The 11,068-nt window shown below is 34.3% G+C and overlaps 1 protein-coding gene across 1 annotated transcript in view; it reads right to left on the bottom strand.

Moving 5' to 3' along the window:
- Positions 1 to 2,858: 2,858 nt before the first annotated feature.
- Positions 2,859 to 11,068, bottom strand: part of KLHL4 (kelch like family member 4) — a 166,521-nt gene continuing 158,311 nt past the window's right edge. The window contains exons 10-11 of the mRNA XM_015127764.3: positions 5,896 to 6,067; positions 2,859 to 4,360 (exon numbers count right to left, since the gene is read on the bottom strand). Coding sequence (XP_014983250.1) covers positions 4,301 to 4,360; positions 5,896 to 6,067 — 232 coding nt within the window. The 3' untranslated portion in view covers positions 2,859 to 4,300. The remainder of the gene's footprint in view (positions 4,361 to 5,895; positions 6,068 to 11,068) is intronic.

Raw genomic sequence — 11,068 nt, 5'->3', positions numbered from 1 at the left:
AACAAGTATAAGTGGATTTGTGAAGATACGGCTTTCAAAGATCTCCATATGATATTATCTTTCTAGTTTATTTTAAAATAAGACTAGTTGTGATTTGATGGCCAGAATTCATGTGTTCCCATTCTGGTAAGATATAATTAGCTCTTGTCAAGTTAGGCTTTTTTAACCACACAGCTATAAACTGAATTTAACATATGAAACAGGGCTTTTTAAATGAAGGTCTCCATGGCCTTAGATGAAATGTAAATTTGGCAAACTCAGGTAGCTTTTGTATAGGTGAGGCCATTTAATTCTGATTCTCCATCACTTAAAATATAATCCAAATTTTATAGACTTGGATTTTGTACAAATTTCATAAACTTAGTTTTAATTAGTGTATACCACTAGGGTCCTAAACACAGTAGATCTTTAATAGATGTTTATGTCAAGGGGCTAATATCTGAAAAATACTAATGTGCTTTTATTTTTTAATATTTATCCATTTATAACCTTCCCCATATTTAGCTATATGTACCCGTTTCCCTCATTGTTTACATGTGCTCTGTGTGTGTGTAGGTGTGTGTGTGTGTTTCTGTGTGTGTGTTAAGGGAAGGGATTAGGATTATGACAGAAAACAAAAGTGAGTGTCAATATTAAACATTTAGCAACATGAGCAGGACTTTTTCCTAGTCTGTAGCAGGCCATAATCCTGAAAAACAAGCATTGTCAAGAGAGAAAGAGCTTTAACACTTTTATTAATATTACTGTAATTCATAAATCATAATTATATATATTATGGGGTACAATATATTTTGGTATATGTATACAGTGTGTGATGATTAAATCAAGCTAATTAAACATATTATCACCTTACACATAATTCATCATGGTGAGATATTTGAAATTTTAAAAGCATTTTAAAAACTCTCCTTTGAAATATGGAGATCCATGCTTGCAAATTAGGTAGTTCATGTGATATCTTCCATAGACAAGAGAGGGGAGATGCTCCTTCCATCATTTAGGTTGGGACTTAGTGTCTCTAGCAATGTGGACAGGATGTAAAGAAAGTTCATTACGAAGAGAAATAGCAACTGAAAAATCTGTCCCTTCTACCTGAGGTGATGTGATTGGGAGAAAGTAGACATAGAATGATGACAGTTTAGGACATATGTGTTTCATGGCCTTTTTTTTTTTTTTTTTTTTTTTCCTTTACCTAGACTAAGATCTCAAGGTAGGAGTCTTGTCAGAGAACTTCAAATAAAATCCAGAGTCGCAGAGGTTTTTTTTCTATATTGCATTTGGAACTCCAAAAGGAAACTGTCTTTCAGTGTTCCCTCCATATCAAAAAAGGACAACAGCCACACCTGAGTCAGACAGATAAGTGGCATTGTTGTGCAGAGAAAGGATCTGCATTTAGTGCCCCAGAGTTTCCTTCAGCTTCTGTGTGGTATAGAAGTTTTGTGGAAGTTCTTGCATGCCCTGTGGAAATACAGGAAAGTAGCAGACAGTGTTAGAGAATCATCATGATGCATGCTGAGAGTTGCAGAGTAGGGAATCCTGAACATGGCCATAGTGATTATGGAAAAAAAATCAAGAAGCAGCAACATTGTCTTTCAGATCTGAGTATAGTAAATGTGTGAGCCCTTATACTCTTGAAAGAATATATAAATAACTCCCTTTCCTATATGTATTTGTTTAAACTAGCCCTGATAGGTTATCTCTGCTAAAGCATGGCAACAAGGGCCCACTCTCGCTCCTCCTTTTCCCAACCAAGTTTGACTGAGACAAGCACAGTTATGTTTCAGTGCCCTGGGCCTCTGCAGGTCTCTATTCTGATGGCTCACATCTGCTCAGATTTTGGCAGCTCATCTAGGGCATTGTCTTAGTTCATTTTCTGAGGCTTAAAACAGAACCTGGATAATTTACAAATAAAAATAATTAATTTCTTACAGTTAGGCAGGCTGAGAAATCTGAGGTTGAGGGGCCATATATGGGATGGCCTTCCTGTTGGTAAGAGCTGTCAGGTAAGTCCCAAGGTAACACATAGCATCACATGACTTGGGGGCATATGCACTCTGAGCATGCTAGCTTAGGTCACTCTTCCTTCCTTTTCATACAAAGTCACCAGTCCCCCACTCTTAAGATAATCCATTAATCCATGAATGGATTAATCCATTCAGGAGGGCACAGGCCTCATGGCCCAATCACCTCTTAAGGGCCCTACCTCTCAATACTGCTACATTAGGAATTAAGTTTCAGCATGAGTTTTCGAGGGAAAAAAATATTCAAACCATAGCAGCCATAGTGGCCTGAACACCATTTTTAAATGCAGCTATGAAGTGGTAGCCCTGGGAAACATACATGTCTCGTCTACGAGTCAGTACAGTCAAGTCCAGCTATGCCATTGAGAAGAGAGGATTCAACTTTTACTTTCCTCTTCTCCATGAATGACTCTAGACACAGTCTGCCTCTTGGTAACACCTAGTTGTTACTAGAGGATTGGCAAGCTAGGCTGCAAAAGGTCCTTTGATCTTTTCCACTGGTTGACACCCCCATTTAACTTAACAGGCCAAGCTGTGCATTGGCGATAAAGGTTTAGGTAACTCTACTTCTACACTGATTTCAATAAGGTGTGAATTCAAAAGACCTAACAGGGCTGTATGTGTGTTTCACAGCCTCTCCGTGTCTCTATCTTCACCTCTAGAACTGCAGAAATCTATAGCTCTATAGCTCTCTATTTAGAATTAGAGACAACGGCAGGTGTAAGAAGAAATAAATAAATGGAATTTTATTTTGTGTTTAAGTATTTTAGTGATATAGGAAATGTAAAATCAAAAAATCCATTCAGGTTGTACTTGATATATTCTAAAGCCACACCATAAGGAGAGGAAATAAAGTTTATTTAAATTCAATTTGTCAAAGTACAAATACCTTTGTACAACTTACATTGTTCTTTCTTAAAACTTAAAAGCTAGTAGTATATTTTGTAAGCATTTCTCCAGATTTTGATTTCACAATCCACAATAAAAAGTCTGTTTAAAAGAACTTATTGTAGAAATTCTAAAATTGTGCATTTACTTGAAAAGTTACTTTCATAAAGGGTTTTTCAATATTTCATCTTAGTTGTATAATTAAATGGAAGAAATGGAAGCATTACACATAAAATACTATTCAACTAGCCATTTTTGTTATTTTAAAACTTAAAAAGTCTTTTTTTTTTTTTTTTTTTTTTGTATAGCACACATATCCTAACATTTTCTACTGGATAATATAACAGTAACAGAAAAGCATGTACTGGTACAAAAAAGATAACTATCGTATTTGACCAAGCTTATTGATTATTTTGGTTTTCCCATGTGTTAACACTGAATAATGTCCTCAATTTTAATGTACTTTAAAAATCGTTTTGTTTTTGAAAACTTGTTTAACTTAACGATGTGTGTTCATAGAGTTAACATAAATGCTTGAGGAGAACATTACATTCTATACAAGTGAAGCCCTGACACTCTGTAGCTGAGGTCACAGTTTGTATCAATATGATAAATATTCATTATTTCATTGTATAGGCTGTGTATATGAAATTACAATAATATTCTACTGGTAACAAATCTAATGAGAAAATATGTCAAGAAATACCAAATTTATATGTGTGCTCTGGCAGATGAGCAAACCTGTAAAAATTTTGACATACCGCGATCAACATAACAAATTTTGTCAAAGAGCTGTTTTTTCTTTTTCATTTTCTTTTTTTTTTTAGCTTCAACACAGTAAAAGCTTTCCTCTTGGTAAACGTGAGGAATTGTTTAGCTCTTTGGGATATTATCTGAATAGGAGAATAATGGCTTACTAAAAATCAGATTTTCTATTTTAAGCTTCAGATGTTACCTTTTATATTTCTATGTTCCAGATAATAAGAGTATGTTTAAAAAAAAAAAAAACTGAAAATGTTTTTAACTTCTAAGGCTCTTACCTTGAAATGTATTAATGCTTTTATAACCTGCACACTGTGGACATCATCATCACCAGTTTTCATTAAATATTTTAGCATTTTGTAGTAATGGGGCTGTATCTAGACTACGGGGTTTCCTTTTATATTATCAGCTGCGATAACACATATGCTTAATAATTCATATGTAATTCACGTTTAAAAAGTTTTGGCTTCACAAATGAAAGCAATGATAGCTACAAATTAAAACAATACAACAATTTTCCAGTCTGATCATTAATTGTAGGAAAAAGAACATGTATTTCTTTCTCCCTTTGTCCTACTCAGTTTCTTGAAATTATCCAGTTTCATTCCATTTGATAAAAATAGATAGCTTTAAGGTAGCTTCACCACTACAACACATGCACCAGCTCTTCCAATGTTAACAGGAACTTCCTAAAACACAAAACAAGAAACAAAACACTGTTGGAACTCTGATTTTTGCATAATATAAAATATTATATTCAATATGGTTGAAGAAGTCCTTACTTATTTTGGTCTAACATCACCTTGTCTAAAGATGAGATAATCTGCAGCCCAGATAACAGTGTAGTGTGGTGGAAAAAACACAGCCTTCAGAATGGTAAAAACCTGAGATTGAGGATCAGGTGATCTTAAGTAAATTTCATCTCTCCGATAATATTCTCACTTGAAAAATTACAGCTAATTATACTAACACGTCAAGGTTTTTGTGTTGTGATGGTTGAAATAATGAATAACAATTTGCACTTAGTAGTTATAATTCCACCATCTGTTAGTTCTCTTTCACTCTTTTCAAGATCACACAATGAAACAGTGACACAGCCAGAAATATAATCTAGGACTCTTAGCTACTTGCCTACAATCTTCAGAAAAGTAAATCCCACAAGCTGGTCAAGCATCTTGATTATTATATTTGACCTAACACCTTGCATGCTATTTTTTTTTCCTTCTATTTCTGGGTGGTCCTAAGCATTGATAAAATAGGAGCTACCCTACATTGTAGCATTTGAGGGTTTTTGAGTCTTAATGAGTCAGATTATTGGAGGAGAGAGATTAAAATCTCATTATCAGCTGTCATTACATTAACACCAATTTACTTAGAGCAATAGCCAGCTGTACCCTGTAGAATACAGAGTAGCATGAAGTCAGCAGAAGGGAAGATGAAGTTAGATACCAAATACAAGGTTTACCTGTTTGTGGAGATGGTAAAGAGTTAATCATACTTTATGTTTTTTGTTAACTCATCATTTAATTGACAAAGTATTATTAAATATTTTAGAATAAATCTAGTGCTATCACTGGCAAAGTAGTCAAAAGGGTCAAATTTACCTTTAACATCTCAAAGATGCCATTTCAATGCTATCTTTTGCATTCTCCTTGAAATTATTTCTAATAGACGCCCAGCACTTTTGAGAGGTTTTAATTCTGGTCCCTTATTGTTTACTAAATTATTGACTGACTGAAGAATTTAGGAGTATTGCAGTCTACACAGTTTCTATATGGCAAAGATTGAAGGCTTTTCTCCTGGGTGCCAGCCAATAATAAAGGCAGATATTTGTGGAAGAGGATGTTGCCCTTTGGTTCTCAGGTCACAACATATACATAAAACGTTGGCCATGGTAAAATCCTTTATTTTATTTATTTATTACTGAAGTATTTGATTGGATTCGCTTATTTTATTTAAAGGGAATGCTTTCATGAAGTCAAGAGAATGGTCTGTCTTCTTTTATGTAAGTACTGATGGCTCCTGCTATCAACTATCATGTCATATCATATCAACTAGATCAACTAGTAATTCTCTAAGATATAAATAGAGCACAGACTATAAATTTCACTAAAAGATCTTGTAAGGGCCTAGAGAAGAGAATACAATTAATTCTGAAAATATATTTTAATATATTCTTTTTAAAACCTGAAATATAGTAATTTGAATATTTTAAGTTGAATACCTCTTTCCATTCATTTCTCTGTGCATCATATGACTCAACTGTGTTCAAATAAGTATGTCCATCATATCCTCCAACCACATAGAGTTTGTCTCCAAGCGGGCACACAGCAACAGCATCTCGAGGAACACTCAGAGGTGCCACAGTTGACCATGAGTCACTTTTTGGATCATACCTTAAAGGATTTAGAAAGACAATTGGGAGGAAAAGTCCAATAGAGTTACAATTGAAAATAATAGACATTCTCAAAATGTATACCTATCTGAAACACAGGATTAAAAACACTTTATACAAATATTAAGTATAGATTGGATAATATTAAGGCTATGTACATGGCAAAATTACCTTCAGCCACTAGGTGTCTCTCAAAGCATATTGAACAAGTTTCCCTTTCCAAGATACCATGCACTTCATTAATAAGTACTCAGATAAACTTTGAGGAAATTTCACATATTGTGATCCTGGCATGATATAAAAAATGTCTCCTCTCATTTAGTAGTCTGATTGAAGAGCTTTTGTTTTTCTTTTATTATTTATTTGTCAAAGTTATACATAAGATGCCTCTTTTATATGAGAACTCATTTTAAAGTAAACCTGAATATAACTGCCTTTCTATTTTTGCTGTATGAAATGTACTACTTTGGTTTTAATACTATTTGCAGATAGAATGGTTATAGACTTATCCTGTGTTTTTCCCTGCTGAGAGTTCTTATTTATCTTCAGTGGAGTTAAGGTTTATTGTTTTCTATTTTAATCTGAAGTTAACTCCTTATCCCCAAACCTCTTTAGTAAGCAAAATGAAAAATAATACAGTAATATTAATTAACATATTTTCTAGAAATTCTTTCCTAACCTTTGAAGCTTATTTTTAAAAATACATAACACTAAAATCTAAAAATTGAACAATGAAGAAAACTCATATAATTATACACAAAAATGCTCCCTGACTTTACATTGGCCTATTTGTAAAAGTCTAATGAAATATATTTATTTTACAAAGGAGATTTTCATTTATCACTTTCCACTGATATATTTGTATTACCCCCTCTAACCACTGTTTGTATATCTTTAATGATATTCTAAACCATCTGATTTCAGCTTCCATCTGAAATCGGTCTCACATCTAGAATTTTAAAAATAGTATCTGAAATCAGCAATAACTCAGACAACTTAAATTCTATATCATCGAGTGTCATGTAGCATATCACTTTAAATTCAGATGTTATGGTAAAAGTCAGAACCAGAAAATCCATAGCTGCATGCTCTGGCTAAGCCAAATCTTCAAAACAATAGCTATTGTTAATTGATGCTTCACTCAGCTGACAGTCAGGGTACACACACAGATGAATCATGAACCGAAACTCATAGAAGGATTTGCTCATAAATTTGCATCCAAAGACCCAAGACTTTTCTGCATGGGCATGGTAACTAATGCTCAAAATCTGGTTAACATTATTATTATCTGGATATTGCTTAATTAAGAAGAGGAGTTTGGGGAATGTTGAAGTTTCTGAAGAAAAATTAATTGATAATATGGTTATCATCTGTAAAGATGTGTATCATCTGTAAAGACACACAGGAACAGTTATTAAAGACAAAAGTAGTCACCGCATATTCAAATTAAAATAGCATTACTTCTCTTCCTTGTTTGTCTTTTGCTTTTCTGTCTCCCCTTACTTTGAATGTAAGTATATATATTCTAATGGAAATGAAATTGAGCCGGAAGTCAAGAGAATGAGTCATGGTCTTATTTTCCCACTTAGAGTAACTAGGAATCATTTGCTTGATTTATGTGCCTCAATTTTCTCATTAACATTATAGCAATAGTGATCCCTAACCCAACCAATGTGATGGTTTTAGAAAACTTTAAATTATTATCATAAGCAATTGGGTATGCCAAAAGTGTTTTAGCAGAAAAAAAAAAATAGCATCAGAAAAATTCTTCAAGGCATGGAAATGAGGATTATCTGATTCCATAGAGGTTGTGTGGACCTTTAAGTGTTTAAGTGCGTTTTTTTTTTTTTTTTTTTGAGACAGCGTCTCGCTCTGTTCCCCAGGCTGGAGTGCAGTGGAGCGCGATCTGGGCTCACTGCAAGCTCCGCCTCCCGGGTTCACGCCATTCTCCTGCCTCAGCCTCCCGAGTAGCTGGGACTACAGGCTCCCGCTACCACGCCTGGCTAATTTTTTAAAATTTATTTTTTATTTTTTTTTATTTTTTTATTATTATTTTTTAATTTATTTATTATTATTATACTTTAAGTTGTAGGGTACATGTGCATAACGTGCAGGTTTGTTACATATGTATACTTGTGCCATGTTGGTGTGCTGCACCCATCAACTCGTCATTTACATCAGGTATAACTCCCAATGCAATCCCTCCCCCCTCCCCCCCCCCCATGATAGGCCCCGGTGTGTTAGTGGGGACGGGGTTTCACCGTGTTAGCCAGGACGGTCTTGATCTCCTGACCTTATGATCCACTCACCTCCGCCGCCCAAAGTGCTGGTATTACAGGCGTGAGCCACCGCACCCAGCCCCTTTAAGTTACTTTCTACTGACAAGCCTATTTTATAACTCTGTGTGTGTGGAAGTTGTAAAAAACTGAGTTTCCTTGTGATTTTTTTCTATAACAATACAAATTCATTTTGCCTGATAGCAATAGAATTGATTTCCACAATGTAGAAATAATGACTCCCAAAGATTATCTTTTATTGTTATATTATATAATTTCAACTAGTTTTGCATCTATTGAGAAATTATTTCAGTATTCAAAGTTGTCTAAGTACCTTTTATTCTAAGTACCTTTTGAACTTGTTTTAACATCTTTTTTTTTTTTTTTTTTTTTTTTTTTTTTTTTTTTGAGACGGAGTCTCACGCTGTTGCCCAGGCTGGAGTGCAGTGGCGCGATCTCGGCTCACTGCAAGCTCCGCCTCCCGGGTTCCCGCCATTCTCCTGCCTCAGCCTCCTGAGTAGCTGGGACTACAGGCGCCCGCCACCGCGCCCGGCTAATTTTTTGTATTTTTAGTAGAGACGGGGTTTCACTGTGGTCTCGATCTCCTGACCTTGTGATCCGCCCGCCTCGGCCTCCCAAAGTGCTGGGATTACAGGCTTGAGCCACCGCGCCCGGCCTGTTTTAACATCTTATAATTGTTTTCTTTATCTATGAATCACATGAAATGTTTAACACATGTTCATTTTATATTTTTAAATTTTTAATTGATATATATTTGTACACATTTATGAGGTACGTGTGATATTTTGTTACATACATAAAATGTGTCATTTTATATTTGCATGAAAGCCATGATTTTAAGTTTTTGAAAATTATATTTTAGCACTAGTCATTTTCTCAATGCCTTTTCAAGGAAAATGACAATAATAGCATAATAATAGGGTGATAATGTTAGTAATAAAAATAATACTGGATTATAGCAATAATACTAAAATAAAACTACCATACTTGCAACTGACTCCTATTGAATAATTAACATATGGCAAGCAATGTGGTAAGTGCATTATCACATTTTATCTTGTACCCTTGTGGTTGATACTATTATTATTCCCATTTTACATATGAGGAAACTGATGTTTAGAGATGTAAAGTAACTGGGACAAGGTCACATAATTAATAAATAGTAGATTTAAAGTTTGAACCGAGATCTGTCTGACATCTAATCTGATGCGTTTAACTACTATACTACGCATTTGTTTAGTATGTGTAAAGTTCTTATTTTTCTCTTTTTAAAAAAGAGTATGAGAATTTTAAAAATCAGTAAATTTGGGAGTGTAATTATGTCAGAAAATGAGGTTGAACATTTACTTATAGGATATGCATGTAAGTATGTAATTGTGTAGTCTGTGCCACAGATTATATCAGATAATATAAATTAAATTTATATTTTTAGTGGTTTATTTAAATTGATATAGACATTTTAAACCATAATAAGGCTAGTTCTACTGTGAACATTCTATGGTGCTAAAATATGCGCCCAATTTGTTTTTTTTTTCAAGTTTTAACACAGACTTCCACAATTTCAAGGGTTCACAGAGTAAAGCTAAGAAAGTGCTGGCATTATAATAATGGGAAGAAAAATGATTAATTAAAATAGTCATACATTCCACATTTTTTTGTTATGAGAGGTATACTTTTTTGTGATAAAATCAACTTACATAGTTTCATACATTTAGATACAGGAAGCCAAGTTAATGCAACACCAGTTTTACCACTAAGCCTCAACAAAAAGCTTCCAAACTGCAATAGAAACAAGAAAGCACAGACTATAATAAATGAAAACAGTCTTGCTAGGATTTATTACAAGAAAATTGCCATTATGAGATAGAGAATTATTTGTATCTCTGATTATATATTTACATGATTTACTCCTTGACAGATACAATTTTTGTGAAGTCAGATGCGGTTTTCATAGCAACAAACCTTCACAGCTTCTTATTTACTAGGTATCTTTGTACAGTTCTGTGTTATTTTGGATAAAATCCTTCAGGCAACTTTTAATATTTCTGTAAAAAACAACATGGGTTTTCCATATCGATCTTTCTCCTTGACTTCTCCCTCCCATGAGTTTAGCACTCCAATGCAGTTTTTTGTTTGTTTGTTTATGTTTTAAAGACAGAGTCTCATTCTGTTACCCAGGCTGGAGTGCAGTTGTGCAGTGATCTCAGCCCGCCATAACCTCTGCCTCCCAGGCTCAAATGATTCTCATGCCTCAGCCTCCCCAGTATCTGGGATTACAGGCATGCGCGTCCATGCCCAACTAATTTTTGTGTTTTTTTAAGAGATAGGGTTTCTTCATGTTGGCCAGGCTGGTCTCAATCTCCTGGCCTCAAGTGATCCACCCACTTCAGCCTCCCAGAGTGTTAGGATTACAGGTGTGAGGCACCGTGCCTGACTCCAATGTAGTTTGAAGTGTCAATGAAATCTCAAGATACCATAATTATTTTTATACAAATTCGTTAGCACTTTTGATCAAGACTTTTTTCCCAAATATAATAATTCCAGATACTATATGTTTATGTTATATATGATTTAGTCTTGCCAACTATCAAGAGTTTTATAAAGAAGTGATAGTTACATGGCTTTTAGGTGTAGAACCGTAAATACTTTTACAGGCATAAGAATAGAATTCAATACCTAGGTATCATTACTTAAAATAAAAACTG

This window comes from Macaca mulatta, chromosome X (genome assembly GCF_049350105.2).
Source record: "Macaca mulatta isolate MMU2019108-1 chromosome X, T2T-MMU8v2.0, whole genome shotgun sequence".
Classification (NCBI taxonomy): Eukaryota; Metazoa; Chordata; class Mammalia; order Primates; family Cercopithecidae; genus Macaca; species Macaca mulatta.
Note: the sequence above shows the minus strand (reverse complement) of the source record. Positions and strands in the feature narration are given on the sequence as shown.